The 22,748-nt window shown below is 41.4% G+C and overlaps 1 protein-coding gene across 2 annotated transcripts in view; it reads right to left on the bottom strand.

Annotated features, from left to right (window-relative positions):
- The window catches only part of PRKAG2 (protein kinase AMP-activated non-catalytic subunit gamma 2), a 211,369-nt gene that overhangs the window by 182,998 nt on the left and 5,623 nt on the right, over positions 1–22,748 (bottom strand). The window contains exon 1 of one of the 2 annotated variants that reach the window (XM_063416278.1): positions 10,146–10,166. The exons of the other annotated variant lie outside the window; for it this stretch is intronic. Within the exon in view, the coding sequence (XP_063272348.1) occupies positions 10,146–10,151 (6 nt within the window). The 5' untranslated portion in view covers positions 10,152–10,166. Of the gene's footprint in view, positions 1–10,145; positions 10,167–22,748 lie in introns of those variants that run through there. 2 annotated transcript variants of the gene reach the window in all.

The raw sequence follows: 22,748 nt of genomic DNA, 5'->3' as shown, positions 1-22,748 counted from the left end.
CATTGGTTAAAAATCCATGTGACTTCAAAGGGAGATTACACAAGATTATAGACCTAGGGTGAAATTCTGGCTCTGATTAAAATCACTGGCAAAATCCCCGCTGGTTTAACCACTGCCAGGATTCTGCCTCTGACATGCCTCTGTTTTACCAGGCAAAGCCACACAAGCAGACCCAGATGTACCTTACAAGTGCATCTCTCTGCAACAATCAAAACTGGAAAACTTTTTGTGATCTCCTCCAGACCTTGGGGGGATTTTTCTTATTTTTAAGATAGTCTCTCTTTCACTGTAGATTTTTCTTTCTATACAAACTAGGAAGATTGTGGATGTAAATAAAAACAATGGAATTGTCTGGGAAAAAAGGCTGTGAAATGGATTTTCCTGTTGATTTTGAAGCTGTGACTTTAGAAATAGCAGGGAATACAGAAAGCTCCCTCCCACTTCACTGCCTTTCCCACTACTGGTGAAGCTGGAGTGACCATGGCCCAACTTCAATAGTGGCATAAGGGTGGTATCCTGACACACAGGAGCTTGCAGAGCATCCTTTAGAGAAGTACCCTGAGACAGGGCAGACCTGATCCAGAGATGCAGATCCTGAGTGCTGAGGTGGGAATATTGTTCACACTGACATTTCCTCTGCATATCCTCATTCTCCCTTTTGATGTCCACCTGCCTTTACCACAGGGACTCTGCCAGGGGAACAACTCCATGACCAAAATACCCCCAAAGCAGACTAAAAGCAATCACTGGAGCGTTCCTTGTGCCACAGATAATGCTTCACGTGGAGACTGGCAGCCCAAAGGCAGTCAGATTAAAAGCAAATTCTGATCCTGATTTTTACAGCATTTCCTCATTCCCCCAGACAAATCCTGCCTGACTGTTCCAGCGTGCCCTGCACCAGCAAGTTAATGAGCACAAGGTCAACCCCTCTGCAAGTGAGCAACACAGCAGAGAGCCAGCCAGGCACCTTCCACACTGTGTGACAGGAAAGCACCTGCAGCTGTCAGAGCACAGCTGAAAACACCAACAGCACAGCCCCCTTGGATGCCCTGGGGAGATGCCTGCTCTTCCCAGCAGGTACACAGGTTATGCATTATCATATATTCTCCCTTGCCAGGTAAACTCAAGCCATCCTGCCTTATTCTGGCAAAAGGCTTAGTTGGAATCCATCCCAACACCATCATTTGTTTCCCCTCATGCCTTCAACACAGCCCTGCACATCAGCAAAAGGTTCCTCCACATAAAAAATGAACCTAAAGATCATTTACAGCAGAAATGTTGTGACAGTTAACAGAGTAATGCTGGTAGAGGCCTCTGAAAATATAAATCACTGTAGTGTTGAATTATTAACCTTAATTATTATTACTTATGCAGTGCTTTGGTTTAGGGCTCACAAAGGCAAGAGGAGATTAATTATAACTTGTCCCAAAAGAAAAACAGGAGGAAGTGGAACACCCTCAGTTTTGCTCTCATGTGAAAACACGGGCACTTAGAGCAGCCTGAAGATGCTGAAATCACTGAGCTCAGGGGCCAAGGGTGCTCCAGTGAGCCCACCAGAAAGGGACCAGTCAGTTCCTGCCTCTCTGCAGCGATGGAGCAGCTTCACAAATGTATCAAATGCTCCTTCTCTGACTGGCCCAGTGACAAAGCCTCACATGTACACAACTGAAATGCATCAACTTAGGAAAAAACCTCTTCCCAAAACCACAATTCTGCATTTTGTCATGAAGTTTGCTTTCTGTCATCTGCTTCTGCCAGGAACTTAAGCCCAGAATTTAAATTACTGTTGCTGTGTTAAGAGGAAATATCAGAGTCTTCAGAACAAGTTTTAAATGCAAGCAGTGCATTTCTGTGCCCGATGCAAACACTGCACAACTGCTGCCCTGCTGGGCTGTGGGAGGAGCAGGAGAGGCAGCTGTGGCTGCAGGGCAATGGGTGCTTTATTTGTGTGTGCTCTGAACTGATACGGGAAATCCAAATTCTCTGTGAAATCACACCCCTTGTAATACTGGAAATGTATAGAACACAGTATGTGAAATACAGCACTGCTGTTGCTTTTAGAGAACTTAAATGGTTTCTCCAAAAGGCATGTAAGATCCACAAGTCATTTTTTTCCTTCCCAAAACAATCAAATCATAGACTTCAATCTGTCACAGGCATCTTGCACTATGAACACTACTCTCCAAAAGTACTGACACCCTTGCACATGTCACTACCCAAACAGATGAAAGACCTAAATAACAAGAAAATTACCCACTGCTGGCAACAAAGTCAGTATTTCTTAACTTGATCATATCCCCCTGAGGAAGGCAGCACTGCACTTTAGAGGACTCAATACAATCAGAGCAGTTTAGATACCTCTGCCAGTGAGACTGTGGTTCCTGGAGGAGCAGAAGGTAATTTCTTCAGAGTATAGGGGTATTAGCTTAGACCTCTTTAGCTGAACACACTGTATGTGCTAGTCAGAATTAACATGCTTGATTCAACCACTCTCTCTTTATTTGGATCCGAAAGTTCACAAAAACAGCAGGGATTTTTTTTTTTAAATCTTGCTGCAGATGGAAATTTCCATACTACAGTTCTGCAATGATTGTAAACAAGAGGTTTCAACACCATCAGATCTTAACCTTTTATAAGAAGAGTGGCTTAATAATCTGCAGGGAGGGAGATCAGGGCAATCCAACAGGGGCCTTGTGCAAAAAGGAGGAACTGAGACTGAAAGCCAGATTTCTGCTGCTCCCCATTTTTAAACTCTAAAAAGACAAGGCAAAAGGCAGGGGGGAGGGGATGGAAAGAAGAAAAAAAAAAAGAAGATAAAAGGTTGCTAATTTTGCAGAACTTAAAACTTTATTGTTAAAGTCTGCATCTGCTCCTTAATACAATATAATATATTCGTTTGCATTTGAGAAAGTAAATGAGTCATAGGAGAAAAGCCTCTACAAATGCTACAGGATTCCTCCCTCTCCCATACGTCCTAGTTCAAGACACTTCATAGACACTTTCCAGTGATGGAAACTGGTTGACTTCAATTTTGAGCCATGACACCCAAAACACAACATATTTGAGTTTTCTTCATTAACCTGAGGAGTGAACAGGGATGGAGTTTGCTTCCTAAAATACAAACTTTCTCAAGCACATTCCCATGCTGCTGTGAAGAAGAAGCAGCAGATGATGCTGAGCTTCCACGGCCATGCTCCATATCCCTCCAATTTGCTGCACATCCTGGAGATGCAGTGGCTCTGCTTCGGTCATACCTTTAACAGATTGTATTTTCACAGGTACACAGGAAAACACTGGGTTTCTGCATTTCCAGCCCTTGTCCTCTGCACAGCAGTTGATTTTTTAGCTAGTTCATGATTTGCCTCAATCTTCAGACATCAATAGAGGGATTGAATGGTGTATTTATATAAGCAGACCTAAGTTATCTAAGAACAAATTGTCCCTGCCACACCTCTCTGTGGTAGCAGCCAGGCTGATTAGCTTTCTTTTCCCTCCAAGGAAGAATAAAGTAAAATAATAATAAAATAACAGTTTTTAAAACCCAATATCTAAACACCTAACAAGTTTCATAGTGATTTGGGGTTAAATCCCAAATCACAGGTCTTCCTTAAGGCTTAAATTATAAATCAAATGCAAAACTGCCAAAACCTTGCGTCATATCTAGCAAACACAGACACATATTTCAAGTGCAGAAAGAACATTTCAAACCCTTGAAACACAACCAATCTGGTTAACAAACCCACATTCTCCAAGCAGAGATGTTCTGGTTCATGACTTCTGAACTTTGTACAGAGAAGTGACCCAGCCTTGTGCAAAGTTATCTCATTGGAGAGGACTTCCCCTAAAATCTCATTTGACCATTCCCACCTTTCCTAAGACTTGCCAGACTCATTCACTGACTTGTTTATCAGGCTGTTTTCACAAAATACTCTTGTTATGCTGTTACAGTAGTCTGAACAAAACCAAATGTTTAAACTTCTATCCTATTTTGGCCACCAAGGGACTATCACTTGTTCTCCAGCGTTTCCTATCCATTAATTAAAGAGTTCTTCTCATCTGCATTGCACCATTAACCATGCAAACCCAATCAACCACCTGTCACACTTGTGAATTGAACTCTATGAAGTATCACAGCACCAATAAAAACAGACATTACACTGTCCTTTCAAAATTAGATACATCTTCTTCCCTAGAGTTGTTTTTGGGTTTTGGTGGTGGTGGGTTTTTTTTGGTTTGGTGGTTTTTTGTTTGTTTTTCTTAAACCTAACAGGAGGGAGATGGGAAGCCTGGTTCTTTACAAGTACCAGTCACCTGAATTCTTGTTCAAGTTTGCAGCCTATCTATAATTTTTGATTAATATCTACTTGACCACTTTGACTTGTTTTTGAGTTTTGCATATCATACTGGGCCTGGTTTTAGTAACCTGGCAGCAATACTTGTAAGTTAAATTTTGTATTTTTTTAGCATTAACAGGGATACCTTTTTAGACCCTATTTTTGTTTTTTAAAAACCAACAAAAACAGTGCCACACAGAAAAATGGCTACTTGTGAGCAGTGACTACGGTTTGCTGCTGAATTATTGCATAGATTGAAAAACACAGCTCCGAGAAAAGATCTGTAATTGTTTAGTGGTTGCACTGCTGGCAGAATTCCCTGCCTGGGGCTGTTTTTATAAATAGGCCTGAGGACAAACAAACAAGCTACTAATAACAAGTCGACTATTATGTTTTGAAGCAGCCCTGCTTTGTGTTGTCCAGCACACGAGAAGCTCAGATGGTAAATATAGCAAAATACATCCATGGCAAGATGCAAGGATAGATCATGCCCATGTCAAAATTTCAGTCCACTAAAATAAACTTAATCTGGGGGAAATACCAAAATACACAAGGCTGTGGATGGCTGTGCTGTGCTAGATCTCCATTTCCAGTATTACCAGGTATCCTTAGGAAATGAAGTAAAATGGCTCCGTAACAGACATCACTTATTCCAGAAATCCTGGTGAATCCTCAGGTCAGCTGGTCTTGCTTTTTCCACGAGTTCTTTTCACCATGTCCTTCTCAAAACAACATCAACAATCTGGACATTATTCAGAGCATCCTGTTTGACTCTGAAAAAGTTCTCAGCTTATCAGAAACACAAAGGTATCTCATCACAGCCTTTACTGGAAGCTTCTCATTCCACAGATAATCTGCTGGCTACTTAACCAAGAGCAAAGGTCAGATTTTCTGCCACCTCTGCTTCAGGCTGTTCATCCAATATCATCACATTGCAAATATTTTTTTCTTTCTTTTTATGTTTTCTGAAGGTAACTTAGAATTCCCAGCTAAATACTCAAACCCATTTACTGGTTCTTCACTACCTTCCCTTGAGAAAGACATTCTGTCTTAGATATTCTCTGCTACTTCATATACTTTTTCTATTTCAGGAAATAATTACATCAGTAGAAGATATTTTTTACCTTTGGTGTTGGAAGCTTATTTGTTACCAATCAATGGAAGCCAGGAGACTTTATATGGGAACAACCCATCCTGATGCAGTAACTCTTTCAAACAGTGCAGCTAAAGTGAAATAGCTTGGAGGAAGGTGAGGAAAATTAGGGCCCTTACCTTTTACATTTCTCTCCTGCTGTTTATGGGTCTTATCTCTGTTATGTGGAGGATGATCTTCACCAGCCTCTGTTGGCCCTGGCTTCCTTGACATCACAACTTTCCTGATTGCTGCCCATCTTCTCTGCTAAGCTTCCTCTTGAAGTGGCTTACTTTTTCTTTCCATGACTGTTTTGGTTTTCTTTTCTTTTGTCTTTTGTATCCTCCTAGGAGAGCGCACTTTGTCCCCACGACCCTCCTCAAAGACTTAGCAGCTCTCTTATCTCTTTATGTCATTCAGCATTAGCAGCTTAGCCTTCGAAAACAAATCCCCTTTTTTTTTTTTTTGCTGATAAGAAGAGCCACTTAGGCTCTTCCTTCCCCTCTGTTTTCTCCTGTCTTTGGAGGGAAGATCTCTCCAGCTCTACCACCACTCCATGTGGTGACGCAGGCAAGAACATGAAGCCCAGTGGACCATGTGTAATTGCTAGCGAGGTGAGCACTTTCCCGATAATGCCCAGAAACGCCGGAGTCAGCACGGATTAAGGGAACAACGAAGCGCTCAGCATTTATGGCAACGCACTGACGCATTTCAGGGTGCGTGCTGCAGCCCCGGGGGAGGCAGCAGGAACATCACCAGCACAGATGAAAGGACTCTAGGTAGTGCTAAAAACAAAACCAAGCCAAACCAGGGTATTTTCCCAGAAGAAAATATTTTTTTCCCAGAAGAAGAGCTCTATCTCTCTGGTAGAACATTGGTCCTAATAGAAGCAGAGCAGAAAGAGGAGCTGGTAGGAATAACAGGCAGGAGCAGCAGCTGGTTTCTCTCCAGAAGCATGAGCTACACAGACACAGTTCCCTTGGCACAGCAAATGCCCTCCCTGACGGTGCCCCTGTAAATCAGCTTCCCTGCCAGGAGATGAATTTGTGCTTGGTTGAATTTTGTATGGTCCAGAGTCTGCAACACAAAACTATCACAGCTTTCAGCAGAGCTTAATTTCTCCCACCTCCACAGGATGGGGTGGGGTGGACAGACAGCAGCATCCTCTCCAGGGAATCTTGGCAGGTGAGGCAAAGGAAATGCCAGGCCAGGGGCTGGGCAGGACCTGCTCCCTGGATAAGTGGACTACTACAGGGCTGTTCATCCAGCAATTTTACCACAATCTAAATCCGTAAGAAAAAAATCCAAACTTTACTGAAGCTTAAGCATTACCAAATCAATTATCTAAACATTTCACTACGTAGGCTTACATACATGCAAACAGCTTGTTCTTGAAATCCTGCTGCTTCTCAGCAGGTATTTAACAGCATAAGAAAACCTTCAGAGCACCTACTTACACAAGAGGGGACAAAACCAACATTCCTTTTCAGTTTAACAAAACCAGTTGTTTCTGCAAGTTTCTGCTGCCCTGCTGTACCACAGCTGTTCCAGCCCCACCGTCAGCTTTAGCCAATTGTAAGTCATCAGTTTTACAGCACACAATGCAGCTGAAGGCCAGTTCTGCTGGTAGCACTGCTGAAAATGAATCATTATTTGCCCAGATCTTGTATTAACCTTTTATCTCCCTTGAATATCACCACTGAAAAAGGACAGCTCACACCCTTCAAAGAGAACTGAGAAAAGAGATAGCAAAAATAAAATTTTAAAATATAAGGAGATAGGTAAGGGAAATGGAATAAGAAAAGTTTATAAAATGTAGCATTAAAAAAAGGAAACAAAACTTCGAAGATTATTCCAAGCATTATCAGCATCTCAAGCCAGCTGAAGAAGACCCTGAAAAGGAATCTCAGCAACTTCTGCTTTACTTCTGCTCAGTTCCTTTCAAGAAGTATGCACCCCATTAATAATAAAAGTGTGGAATGCAGGTTACCCTGAACAGAGGGAGACAAAGTGTAAGCAGGTTTAGCTCCAAAGCTCACGTTTTTTAGTCAAACCACCCAACATCCATTCCATCCACTTGCTCTAATCACTCTCTCCACTGTATATTTAAAGCTCTGGACAGATACTACTGCTGCAAGGATGACAGATGTAGTCCTAACTAAACATGTAAACCTGTTAAATACTGTCTTAACAACTTGGTCAGATAATTACTTTGCCTTCCTACACAAAACTGATCTATTTTCATTCACAGTTCTGCAACAAGAGGTCTGTAGGCTATAAAATCTGTAGCTACACAAATACTTAGAAAACAACTCCTGTCTTAGTGGGCTGTAATTCAACAAAAATGACAGATGTTCCCTTATGGTATAAATTTTTTCAAGCTAAGTTTTAGCTAAAATTAAGATGAAGAAGGAAAATTTGGAAAAATACATTATTTGTCAAATAAAAGAAAATATAATATTGAATCACAAAGATCTGTCACTATGGCCAGGAAATCTGGTAGGATCTCCTGGTCTGTCTTGTGCCATTTCTGTGACACTCTGCCCAGCTTTGGCCTAGCAATAAACCAGACAGCTGTAGGAGACAGCTCAATTGTTTACTAAATTGTGCCAAGATTTAGTTTGCACCCAGAAAACCCTTGTTACCCCCTTTACATCCTCTTGCTGTTTTTCTTTGCCATTCAAGTGCCAGCTAAAATTGCTGAGAAAAAGGGGAAGTCTCTTGTGCTCTCTCTTGCTGGCACCCCAGGCAGCTTGGAGGACAACAAGGAATTTCAGGTCCCCAGTGCAAAGAGAAGCAAAAATCTTTCCATGAAACAACTTCCTAAAATCTGGGTAAACAACAACAGTGTGTTTAAACTACGCCAGGCACCTTGGTGATGATACCAAGATACAGAGCTCACTCCCTAAGAGAAACATGAGGATCTCTCATGAAAAGGACTGGATAATCTGAACAAGTGGAAGAACAGAAATCAGGTTAATTTAATCAATTCAATTTAATTATTTGATTTTAGTCCTTAATCCCTCATTTATGTATTCAAGGACTATAATTTTGTCTAAAATTTGAGCACTCAACAGCTGCATAGAGACAAACTGAAGAGTACCTGTCTCAAAAGGTTAACTGGGAGCTGTCATGGTGATGTTGCTATGGATAAAGCACAGTTCAAAACAGGCATCAGGAGGCCCCCAGAACAGATAAAAAGCTTTAATCCCATATTGATATATATAAGCAGTGAGAAGCTCATCTGGAATAATGTGTGCAGTTCTGCTCATGTGCTCAGGGAAGGTTAATTCAGCTGGCAACAGGTGCAGCACCAGGCTGCTGTGACCAGGAGAGGAACACAGAGTCTCTCTCCAGGGACGTGACTGAAGGAGCTTGGCTGCTAAAGGGCTTCTGCAGTTGGCAGCTGATCATGTGTGTGACCCTTCTCCACAGTTACAGAAGGTGCATAAACATCAACAAGGGAGAAGAGATAAAGGACACTTTGTGGGTGCAATTAGAAAATGGAAAATTATTGTGCATAAATGGAGGTTGGAAATTAGGAAGGGGAAGAAGAGTGATGTTCTAGAGGAAAGCTCTAATGAGAGCAAGACACATCAGCAGTTTGCAAACTGATGAAGGTTATTGCAGGGAAGATATGATGGCAATGCCTGAAGGGTTTTCCTGCAGGAGGCAGGAAATAAATGCCAAGTTAAAGAAGGTTCCTTCTTGCTTTATGCATGCCCTAGAGGAAGAAGGGAAATAAATAATAATTATTTCTAGCATTTTTCTTCTAGACTCAAGAAATTCTGATCCTCCTGTTGAGACCCAATAACTGAGTGATCTCCAGAAGGAAAACAGCTCTGATGCCTAATGACTGAGAAGTGAAAAAAGGCTACAGACACGGGAGACATTCTAGCTATAATGTGAGGGTCAACATAAAAATATATGACAATTCAGAAAGGTTAATTCTGAACTGTTTTCCAAATCTAGAAAGAGTCTGGTCCATAACCTGTGGCTACATGTCAGAATGTGACCTTTTCCACGTTCAGAGTGTGATAACCATCTTCTTTGGCTACACCTGCATCAAAACATACCAGATGTGTCACAAGAAATCCTCGCTCCCTGATGCCATGGTTCCGGTCCTTCTCAAAAGATCAGATGTGCCCCAAGGATTAAATGCAAAAAATACACATGGAAATATGGGTGTGTGCTGGCACACCCACATACATATATACAGAACATTGGCTACTGCTCATAAAATGTACCAGCTGCTTATTTAAGAGTTTCAAATGCCCCAAGTTTTGATGAAGAGCTATATAATTACTCCAAAATGGAATCAAGAGGATCTTACCTATGTAAACTAATCAACAAGGAGGAATTATCTTTGTAACCTACTGAACAGCCTGGGAAAACAAACAAGCAAACTGTTTCTGTGAATCTTAAAGAAATTTCTTTTTAACAGACTTGAAAGAGAAGCCCAGAAAGAGGAAGGAAGAGCTCTAAAAGTGAAATTACAAGTAAACAAGGACAGAGAAAGAAAAGAAAAAAGCCAACTTCCTGAAAATGGATGGGAAAGACCACCTAGAAATACACAGCACTGGTATTTCCAGCATTTGACCAGCCACCACCACAGTCCCAACTTTCACCTGCCTCAGCCACCTGGCCTATTTCTTTGATCACAGTTATTAAAGACAGACCCTCATTGGGGGAGCTCTGAAGCGATCTGTCACCGTCCCTGCAGGTCCAAGCTCAGTTCCCACGGTGAGGGCAGCACAGGCTCTTCCTCAGCTCTCCCCAGGGCTTGGGGAACACGCGGCTCTCCAGAGGCTTCAGCTGCTGGAATTTTGGGACTCTGCTGACCTGCCTTTTAAAGCAGTGGGAGTAACTTCCTCTGCTGCCCCAGCAGTGCTTTCAGGAGCCCAGAGCATGCCAAAACACTGCTTGCCCTCGCAAAGAACTCGAGTAACAAAAGCGCAGCTGTACTCAGTTTAAGGCAGGGCGATGCTTTCCCACCCCTTGTTTAACACTGGCTTATTTCCATCAGCCACAACAACAGTGAATGGCAGGCAAGGGAGGTTTTACAGGGAGCCATAGGCTCACGGTCCTCTTTGATTTTGCTTCAAGTGAGTCAAACTGGCTTCGTCAAATGGCAGTAAATGAATTGACACAGGAGTCTGGCCAACAGACCTCATCACAGGTAAACTCCTGAGGCCAAAGGGAACCCCATTATAGATAATTTTATACAGGGAAAGCTCCACACAGAGCTGTGCAGGATCAGGAGCAGAGTGGGCCAAGACATCTGCAGTGCTGAATTATCTTCAATGGTCTTTAAGCATGATGGGTTTTTAGCCTACATGTAAGACTAGGGAGCCATTGAGCTCTACTTTCCAGAATGCTATAGTCTTAGGCAAATTACTTCTTAAATTTTTGCTTTCCAAGCTTCACATCAGAAATAATGATACTTCCAGGGCAGCATTAAATCAACCATTTCTCCTAAACAATTAGAAATTTGCAGAAGGAAAGACATGGAGGGGGCAGTGCATTAGGATTATTATGTTGGCTCTTCCCCAGGCTTTCTTTCGAGGAGAGTTTTAAAAGAAATGCTTGGATCAAATACATGTTCAATAAAACCCTGGATATCCTCCAGAAGTCCACTTCTTTGGCGAGAGCAAATAAAGCAGGTCTCCTGGTGTTTAAGGTGTAAGTGAAACCTTGAGTGCACAGGAGGTTGATATTAGAAGGCACACTTGTCTGATAAGAGCTGCAAGAGGATAAACTGAATACCATATGGATAACTTGATGAGACTGGGGAAAATCAGGATCTTGCCTGTATTCAAAAATTGAAAGTTCAATGACTGCTGATACCTTACATTCCTGCTCCAGATTAGTTAGGGCACTGATGTTACCTGGTTCACCAGGAACCAAACCAGAGCCAGTGCAGGCAGGCAAAGTGCTAGAGAAGAAACTGAGTTTACATGGAATGAACAAACCCATGTTTTTTCTCCAGACACAAAGAAGTAAACTTCTTGTGTTCATTCAGGATCTCAAAACAGTTTCCTTCAGAAAATGAATTTTTACTCTAAACTCTGTTCCACACCTGGCATTGTTTGGCAAAGCCCTCCCTATCATGTAGTCCAGATGAAGTAACTTCCTTGAATTCCAGCATAAATGTTCCCACCACTGCTAAACACCAGCAAAGCAGTTAATGATCGCTGCCACAGATATCTCAGATAGCAATCTATATGTCAGTCATGTATGACAAAACATAACTCCCAAAGCACTTCAGGGCTTTTCATATCCAAAAGTTTGTATCAGCTCCAGAGTTTACTCCACACACTCTGTTCCCAGCCAAGTAATGAACCACCCAAAGGTCAGTGGAGTGAGAGCCTGGATTGGGCTACACACTCCCTTCAAGATGAAGAACAAAGCCATCAGGGTGTCAGGGTCAAGACTGCCATGTTCCACACTTCAGGGTTATCCTCTTCCTCCTCAGCCCTGACACGTGGAGGAGAAGCACAGCTGGATTCAAGATAAAGCAAGTTTGTGGTTAGGAGGTTTCACTGTTGCTCTGTCTGGCTAAACGTGGCTTTAACCACCAAATCAACTACACATTTTTGGACTGGTGAGGAAATGAGATGTTCATGACCTGATTCAGAAACTAAAGCTTTGGACAAAGTTTTAGATGAATCTGTTAATGAATTACCAGCAATAGCTGAGCTTATGTTTGACTGTATTTCTATGGTCAGCTTAATGAATACATGCACTTAGAAAAGACTTTGCTGAGACAAACATTTGTGCTCACTCTGCTTTGAAGTTATACATAAAATACAGAAATATTGCTTTACATGCAATTCCCAACAATAAAAAGAGCAAGAAAATGTTGAGGCTTTTGCCAGAACATATAATTAAATTTCCTTCCCAAAGCTATAAGCTTCCTGTGAAGCCCAACCAATGTGCCAGACCAAGAACTCCAGTCCCAGCCATCAGAGGAAAGTCCTGTGCCTCCACTGGTGTCACAGATCTTTTTCTGAGCACTTTTGTAAAGTGACACACCATCACTCACAGACTCACAGACAGCCGTGCTGAAAGGCCTGAGAAACAGAGTATCCTAGAAAGGAAAATAGGAAGTTTTAAGGCCTACTTTTAATTAATTACCAGATGGAAATAAACCTTTCTTGGAATTTCTGGAAGCTTCTTGGAAACGTCAGCCTTTCCCTCAAACTGGCCTAGTGTACAAATTAGGACAGATAAAAGGGGTTTTTTTTCTATCAATGAAATTGTGATAAGTTCTGAGATGATGCTTAGAAAAGAAAACAACATTAACTAAATCACCATGATCATTCCAACAAGAAAAACATCTAGGCAAGTCTATGTACTACACATAAACCCCCCTCATATATTATGCAAACACGCATAAAACAGTTTGAATTTACAAATTCTCAGCCTGAGCACAAAGGCATACTTTATTTAAATGGCTGTTATAAATTCATACAAAGTACAGGACTTAGCTTGATAACTGCCTCTTCATCTCATACAGTTACCAAACCTCTATATAAACAAAATATGGTCTGTCAGATTTCTGTTTGGCCTTTTTGTATTCTGTTTCTACAATGGGGATGTGAAAGAGAAAGGCTGAACGTATTTATTCTGGTCTGGGCATCTGGCCAAAAGCAAAAGAGATATTTTAGGTTTCCTGGCTCACAGTGAGTTCAGCCTCTTACCTGCCTCCCCATTTTAGACCAGAGCTACAGAATTACAGCTGTAACACAATCAGAATAGCAGAGAGGGTGCACCATAGCATTAGCCACAAATATTAGCACAGTGCCCTGGTTTCACTCCCCCATCTCCATCACAGCTCTCTCATATCAGACACTTTGCACTATCCTCTCACATGTGGTAAGACTTGTGGTAAGCAGAGCTGTAAAATTTGTGTGTGCAAGGAGAGAAAGCTCTCAGCAGAACAACTAGAAGAAATCTGGTTGTTCGTCAAATGGACTTATTGCAAAATTAAAACCAAAAATACTGACATTTTGGTATCAATTCATGAGATATTTCTGGCACACCATATTTTGCTCATTTATACTTTGGGTGGTTCCTTCTCCCATCCCTCTGAGCTGCAGAGCCATAATGAAATCCTAACATTTCCACCCCGTGCAGAAAGAGTGTCTCCAGTTCCAAGCCCACTGCCCATAGCAGCTCCAGTGTTCCTGCTAAGGCAAGTAACACCAGAATGGCACTCAGCATATCTAGTGGTGAGCAGCTCAGAATGCTGGAAATCTTCCTCCAGCAGGTGCAGCTGCTCCATGCTCTGCACTGAACTGGTTACCTAAGCCATATAAAAGAATTTTTAAATCACCTAAAATGCTAATTATGGGTATCCTCCATGAAACAGCAGGAACCTTGTGGCACACATTAGTGCTAAGTACTCCACCTGCAAGCAAAGTCACCAAATTCTGAAAAATGAGATATTCACCCCTAAAGTTTGCCCACATCTCAGGAATGGAAACAAATCTAAAAATCTTTCCCATAAAGACTCAATATGTAATTCTGTGAGCCTGATTTCTTCATATTCTGTGGTAGGTTTTGCTATCTAGAGATAGCAGCTAGTGCTTTTGGCTTAAGGAATACTGCTCAGGGAATATTCACAGAATCACAGAACAGGTCAGGATGGAAGGTACCACAGAGGGACATCTGGTCCAACACCCCTGCTCAAACAGGGTCATCCCAGAGCACATGGCACAGGATTGTGTCCAGATGGTTCTGAAATACATCCAGTGAGGGAGACTCCACAGCCTCTCTGGACAATCTGTCCCAATGTCTCATCATCTGCACAATAAAGAAGTTTAAATAATGAATACTACTTGTGTGGAGGTTACAGTGGCTTTTGGAAATCACAGGATTACAAAAATATGGGCACATAATAAAAAAAAACCTTATGTGAAAACTAGAAGATTGGGAAGAAGGCAGAGAAAATGAGATATTTTGCCAACATGCTCAGAATCAGCTTTAGTCAGGAAAGATGTTCAGGAGATTACTGTGAAATGAAGTTCCTAGCCCAGTGCCAGGAAGTCAGATTTCCACACTACAATGATAAATATTTTTCAATAGTAATTGCTGGGAGGCCAATCCTGCCTGTCAAAATAGAAGTGCCACAATGGATTGTTGTGATGAATTTCATAGGATGAATTCAATTTTCAGTCTGACCTATGATCAGTCCTTACAGCTATCCTTGTGATAACTTTCACAGCACCGAATTTCACATGTTTTTAACTAAAAAAGGATCAGTCTAACTGATTGGATAAAATCATGCTATCTTTCTGCATTGTCACTTTTCTGCAATGCTATCAGCAATCATATTTCTACTGTTAAATAGTTTTCCATCTCCCTCTTTCCATTTAAAGCACTCTTTGGCATAATCAGAGTGCTTTTCAATCAGTCCTGGTAAGAACAAGTCTCTGTCTTGGAGAAAAAGCAATTGCATTGGCACGATCAAGTTACTAATGACAGATCCATTATATAATCAACAAATTTGGTGTTTCTGCTGGCTATTCCCTTTCCTCTTGCCTCCATAATAGTTCTCAGCTCAGTCAGACATTTGCAATTCATTTAGTAAATGGACAAAGTAAGCATTTGGATTTCTACCAGTTGAGTTGCATTGTGCTGATTTCTAATTGCAGCTGTTGCATCTCACTGCAGAAATATCTGCTTTTCAGCACAGGGAGGATGATCCTTCAGGCACAGGTGAACATGCAAGTGCCCTGTGCATCATTTGTGTTTTCTGCTTCCTTGATGTAAAAACCTTTCCTTCTCCAGGGGATGAGGAAGCCCAGCATGGGCTGGTAGCTTACCTGTGTACAAAAACTTCCACTGTGTAATGAAACATAAATCTACTAATTTTACTTTATGAATCTCACTAAACTTACTAACATCATTTTCAGTTGCTCATAATTCCATATAGCTTCCATTCTATAAAGTGTGCCATTTTCAGGCTCATCCTACCAAATGGTCATCTCTTCATCACTGTCTTTACTATTGTGTTTCTGAGTTTAAGGAAATTCATTATAGATATTTCTGCACAACAGTTCTCAAGAGGAAATTCTATTTTGTCACTATGAATAATCCCCCTCTCCCCAGTCCAAATATGTAATTTTATTTTACTTATTTTATACCATTGATCTGGAAATCACTCCACCCTGTTTTGAATTAGAGTACACAGTATGGAAAAGAGTTACTTAGATATTTAACTCTACTTCACCAGGAGATATTTTGAAATACCATTGCCATGTTACATGAGTAATTCAAGTTTTAATTTTAAGTAATTCAAGTTTGCCATTTCCAATATTTAGGCTATGTCAAATAACCAGAACCGAAAAAGTAACAGATAATTTCAAGCTAGCTCAGCAGTAAAATGCAACTACCTGTTACAATTTAAAGTTGCTTAAGTCCACAGCCCCAAATAGCCAAAGAAGTCTCTACAGGTAAATAAATAAAAAAAGAAACCTTCTAAAATTATCTGGCAGGGGAAGACTAAAGCAGAGGATTCCTGTCGTGGGAGTTCTCCTGTGCTACATTTGCATTCCCAGTGAGCAAGTCCAGGCATATCTGTTTTTACACATTTGTTTCCACACCAAGACACATTTCCATTCCCCCCTCCCTTCTTCTGCTTTTGTGTTCCATCATCCACATCAACAATTAGTGGAAATGCCTGGCTGTGCCTGTTCACATTGTTCCCAGAGTTTTCTCTCCCCCAGTGAGCTCTGAAGACCATGCATTATTTGACATGACATGACTTGGGGGCCTTCTACAGCAGTGGCTGTATGCAGGGAAGCAGACAGGGGCAAGGAAGAAGTTAGTCCTGGTGACATCTGGGACAGTAGGATGCAAGTCACTGTGTGTTAATCCCTCAGCACAATAGCCCAGGTGATTGAACTTTAAATTACTTAAGTCTTGTAAACCAAAAACCACCAGAAATCAAAACAGCCTAAAGGTCAAGCTTGTTGCTCTGTTTGTTTTGTGACAGGAAAACACAGGATATGCATAGCGTGGGGTTTTCCCCTGAAATAATTAAACATCTATTTTATTTTCCATCACAGCTCATTTCTCATTGCAACATGAGCAATTTGCCAGCTTGTCTATACACACTGAATGTATTCAGTTTAGAGCAAACACCTGCACACAGGGCAGCTTCCCTCCACACACACAGGCTCTGCTCATCACAGAATCACAAAATATGCTGCAGAGTTGGAAGGGACCCACAAAGATCATCAAGTCCAACTCTTGGCCCTGTACAGGACCATCCCCAAGAGTCAGACTGTGTGACCAAGAGCGGTGTCCGAACAGTTCTTGAGCTCTGTCAAGTTTGGTGGTGTGACCACCACCCTGGGGAGCCTGTTCAGTGCCCAACCACCCTCTGGATGAAGAACCTTTCTCTAATATCCAATCTAAACGTCCCCTGACACAACTTCAGGCTGTTCCCTCAGATCCTGTCACTGCTGACCAGAATGAAGAGATCAGTGCCTGCCCCTCCTCTTTCCCCCACAAGGAAGCTCCAACTGCAGTGAGGTCTCCCCTCAGTCCCCTCCAGGCTGAACAGACCAAGTGCCCTCAGCCCCTCCTAACACAGCTTCTTCTCAAAACCTCTTCATCACCTTTGTTGCCCTCCTTTGGATGGTCTCTAATGGTTTAATGTCTTTCCTGTCATATGGCTCCCCAAACTGCCCCCGGGATTCGAGGTGAGGCTGCCCCAGCCCAGAGCAGAGTGGGACAATCCCCTCCTTGCCCAGCTGCCAACGCTGGGCCTGGTGGCCCCCATGACTCTGTTGGCCCTCCTGGCTCCAGGGCACTGCAGACTCACATTCAGCCTGGACTCCCATGTCCCTTTCTGTGGCAGAAAGTTTCTGCTTTCCAGCCTCTCATTCCCTACATCCAGGGCTGTCCCATCCCAGGTGCAGAATCCGGCACCTTCTCTTGCTGAACTTCATACGGTCGGTAAGGACTCGTGTCCTTACCTGTTTTTTAAATTAACCTAGTCAGATGCACAGAATATTCAAGACCATAAAACACACAGAAAGGAACACATTGCTCTCTGAAAATGATCTTTCAGAAATATATAGAGTGTGTTAGTTAATATCTTCTCTCACTTTGTTGCTGAAGTCGAGAAATTTGATTTTACCATTCCTCCAAAAGAAGGTGATCGATCCCCAGACACGTCCCCAGATTTCAGCCTGTGTGTCCCAACTCTCATTCACTAAAGTGCATATACTGATCAATGCCATTGATCTTACAGCCTTTGCTTTTACATGTGTGCCTCTTCCTTGGTTACTTCAACCCAAATCCTTCTTCATAAACATGCTGGCAAAACGCTTTATGGAGATTACAGCAGTGAAATATATTTTTAAAATTTTTTAAATATTTATAGTTGAAAGTAAATTTGAAATAACTACCCACAGAGAGTCTGAACACATTAAATGCCTACAGTAGCTCACAAAACTTTTAAAGTTTACCCAGGTAAAAGAATATAAACAAAAAAATCCTCTCACAATTTTAAATGATTGCAGCCTTTTCTCAAGTTACGCTGAAAAAGAATTTTCTTTCTGAAGTCTTTATCATGTGTAATGCTTGGTCCCTCTCAGTCAAATGTAAGACAAACATACACAGATTTTATTATATGTCACAACAGATTGCAATGCACCAAGTATCAGTATTAGTTTCAGTCCTTATCATCAGGAGAGCAGCTGCTATTTATCTCTTCCCAAATTACTTCCTAGTATTACTTTCAATCTCTGTTCCACTGAAATAAAAACCAATTTCTGATATTTTTTGTTGTATTTTTTGTTTGTTTGTTTTTTCCATTTTAGCTATCAGGCACAAGAGAATGTTACTGGAAATGGAAAAGTAGGAAAGTGGCTTGTTTGTAATGCAGGTATAAATAGCAAAGAGGGAAGAATGGCATCTTGAAAGTTTGAAAGATGTAAAGCTTAATTTTCAACTGTAATTAAGGATATCCTGATATAAATGAACTGGCAGCATCTTCAAATACTGTTAAAGAACCTAAGATGCCTAAATTCCTTTGAAAATCCCATCTCTTTGAGCTACTAGCCTTCTTAGCACCCATTTTCTTTTCTCAAGGCTTAATCTTGTGAATGGCATTTCAATTAAACTTGAGTCATCTGTTTGCAGATTTTTGGATCTGAGACTACAGACAGATGGGCATCAAAAGCAAGTGAGTTACCAAGGCTTACCAAGTTACCACTCATTTTATCTGACAATCAAAATAAAACAAATTGGCTAAGTAGGGAGGCATTGTAAGCCAATGTGCCTTGTTTGGCATTGCAGGAGGATGGGAGGATGCACACAATCTACTGGGAAATCCAGCTGGGGAACAGCAGCTTCCTTTGCCTTGGGAAATGGTTGAGGTCCACCAGGACAACTGAGGAATACTGGGTGAAGAACAGTTTTGTCTAAGTAATGGTGATGAGCCCATCCCAGTGCATGGTTAAGGAAAATGCTTCCTTTTTTACTGACTCCAGTGTTTTACAGATGAAAATCAGAAGAGTTCCATTAACAGAAACTTTTACATGCCAATTGATGACATGTCCACAGGTCTGCAGCAGTGAAAAGAGCCAGAAGTCTTAGTACAATACAGAAAAAAAAAGGAATTGCAGTAATTGCACTTTTTGAATTACTGGATTTACTTTATAAAGAAAAAATGCTGGCATGTACTCTCCTGCCTCTGCGCAGCTTAAAGCATGTAGAGTCATTCTAAAAGACATAGAAAAATATAAGGAAAATGTATAATTAATTATCACCCAACTAAAAGAAGTATCTTAAAGTAGTATTTACCCTGAATATCAAGTGACTAAATAAAGAGCAAAGGGAACAGCTGAATAACATCTTCTACTTCCCATTCTTTTCAGGCTATAAATTTTATGTTTATCAATAATGTTGGCTCAACTTTTCAAATGGCAGAATTTCCCCATTTTCCCACAAAAATGTAGAGTTGATCTAGGATTAGTGGAACGAGTGAAGTGGAAGAATGGTGTTGAGACCATGCTGGTGTTTTCTTTCCTGCTTTAGCTGGCAGCAGCACTAGAGAATGCCCAGCTCCAGCAACTGGAAGGACAAGTCAGTGGAATTCAGGGAAGGAGACAGAATGCCTGTAAACTCTTTGGAGACTACTGCAGATTGAACATGGCTGGTAAAGAGCTGTTTCAGATGTACCCAAACTCCATTTTCTTGACATTTTAGATGACTACATGTGGAAGAGCTGCAGATGTCTTGTTTCAAGAATTCTACAGCTGATGTGCCACCAGCTACACAGAAAACAAAAGACTAATATTTCACAGCTTTCAACGACCACATGAACCACATGGAGGATGTGATAATCAGGCACGTTCATTGGTACCCCTTTTGATGCTGGAAATTAAAATAGTCTCCTCTAATTTATCTAATATCCTCAATCCTTGGTTGTCCTGATCAGGCCGCCAAGAGTCCTAATAGTGTTATTTTAGGACATGGCATGACTGTCTGTAGGCATTAGCCTGGAATCCTTTCACTTCACACATATTTTCAAAATGCAAAAAGAAAAATACTTTCCATGACTGATGCCTTAGGTTAATGTTACACAAGGATCTGACTTAGGTTGAGTTTGTACATGGATCCTTATGGAACAAATAATGTAAGAAGAAGGTTTGGCTTATGGCTGAGGTAAGGGAAACGGGGCTGAAAACTTCAGGAGTCCAAGTGTCACATTCCTGTACAACATGGGAAAACTTGCTTAAACTCCAGGCATCTCCTTGAATATCAGTGCTGCAGGGATGAAGTTGTTTCCTTGCACCTCCTCTAGTCAATACAATCTGTCAAGGCTTGAAATTCTTCAGAGAGTCTCTCTTTATTAACATATGTACAGGCATGTAACAGCATTCAGCCATGGATGGAAAGAAGATTCCACAAGCTCTTCTGGTGTTTCAGTATGGCACACTGACACTTTAAAAGTTGATTTTTTGTGGACCTCAAGCCTCAGCCATTCATCAATGCACAGCTTACCCCTCCTCTGTCCTCAGGCCATACAGCAGACAGAGACTGGGACTGCTGAGGATTTAGTGCTCTTATCTCTGAACCTTCCTCTTGGAAAGTTCAGAGATGCTCACACTTCTTGGTTTAGATCACACTTCCAACATATGATTAATACTCAGTAACAGCAAATCCCCCTCTAATGAATTTATGCAAAAGGAATGACAATGCATGATGAAAACCACATTCCAGAAGATGCAATGAACTACTGAGAAGCTGGAAAGCTCATACACAGCATGGTAACACTGACCAAGCACCTTTTTTTTTACCTCTTCCTTCCTTTCTCAAGTCTTGTTGGGACTATTGTGCCTACGGTTTTGGTACCCATCTCAGAAGTCTCTACACTCCTTCCAGCCAAATTCAATTTCACTCCTCAGACTGGCTCTAGGCTTTTGCAACAAGATCCAACCAACTGTGGAGTTCAGTTCCATGTGCCTGTGTAGTGGCTGAACAATAGTCTGTCTCCAGGAACTTTCACCTGCTTGAATGTGTTCCATCAGAGCAGTGAAACTGGGGAGTTTCCACGCTTGGGGAAATTCAAAATCTGATGAGGCACAGTCCTGAGCAGCCTGCTCTAGTTGACCACTGGGTCAGGAATAACACCTGGACCAGACAACCTCCAGATCTCTCTCTTCCAACCTTAATAATTCCATGATTCTATAAAAACACTTGCTTGCAGTTACACCTTTTGAAGACCACATGGCCAAAAGCAAGGCAACGCAGGCCTAACAAACACATTAAATGCACATCTATTTACAAACATAGAACAGTCCTGTGTCAGTGGAAATTTGTCAAGGATTAAGGCTAGGTAGCCTTGATAGAGTCATTGTGACACACTTGAGTTGAGCAATCTCTACATAATTCCTCTTTTCAGATTTCCTTGTAGAGTCCATTCAAAATAAGTGGCAAGATGGTAAAAATCCATTTCTTCCACTAGATAGTCAACAGGCAATGCTCATGGCACCTGTTTAGTCTACCACATCCCTAAAACTATCCCATTTCTATGGAGAGCCTGTCTTCAGGAAAAAGTTTTTTCATGCTTGGGCTCAGATTTTACCCCTAATCTAGCTCAACAAGTACTGATTTCTACAATTCCATAGAAAACACATTTCCAACCTCTCTGAAGGAATCAACAGGCATGTAGCTTCCACAAACCAGACCCAAACTTCATTCATAAAAGACCCCTCGTAAATCCACAACTGAGCAAGAAAGTCCTGTATTTTGTAGTGCTGTCAGGCAGTACTCTGACCACTCAGAGAGGTTGCTCTCTTCACTTGCAGATGTATTTTCTTATTTTCATTGTTCCAGCAGCATTACTGACATGAAAAGCTGACCGAAAATTGCACAATGGCTCTTGTACATAAAGGAAGATAAAGGCTCCATAACATGGCAGACAATAATGCACACACTTCCTCCTAATGAACCCCCAGATGTATGAATATGTTGTCCAGCAGCTTAAAAAAGGCATATAGCTCTCTCACCCTGGTCACAAAAATAGATTAAGTCTTCAGCTGATGACATTGGTTCTGTTTTTGGAGCAGAAAGTCAGAGGCACCCTTTGCAATAATGACCATAAGGTCTGAAGAGTCACGGTGGGGGAAATAAATGACAACCATGAAACTCACACTGCAATGCATTTGCTCTGCATCCCACTGGGTCATGCTTACATAATGTAATTTACTGTCAAGCTGAATTTTATGAAAATTTGAAGGATGTTATAAACCATTTTATGAATCCTCAGTGTCAAAAACTGAAGTATGGCATTATGTTTCAGTTCCCTACTGTGTAAATAATGCTTTCATGCTTTAAAGGTTTCATATGCAAGCAACTTAAGCGAGACAGTATTACAGAGGCAAACACTAAACTGAAGCATTATACTCCAGTTTCTACAACTACAAACCCAAAAATAATTCTGCATATCTAACATACATTGGTGTTTTAGCATATCACTCATATGAGAAATAGTTCAGTAGCAGTACAGCACTGTACCACCACATCATCAATAATAATTTATATTTATTGATGGCATGGTATATTTGTGGGTACATAAGTTTTTGTTTTCAGGAGAGAAAACACACTCCATTCAAGACTGAAATCTTTTTCTTTTAGCCCTTGAAGACATGCACAGGTCTCCCTGTTTGTGAGATTGTAACACTTTCTCCAGTGTGTCCACAGTGCAAACAGCAGAACATTGAGACAGCAGCCCTGCAACCACATCAGGCCCTGGA

The sequence above is a fragment of the Prinia subflava genome, chromosome 1 (assembly GCF_021018805.1).
Source record: "Prinia subflava isolate CZ2003 ecotype Zambia chromosome 1, Cam_Psub_1.2, whole genome shotgun sequence".
NCBI lineage: Eukaryota > Metazoa > Chordata > Aves > Passeriformes > Cisticolidae > Prinia > Prinia subflava.
This window is presented reverse-complemented; position numbering and strand designations above follow the sequence as displayed.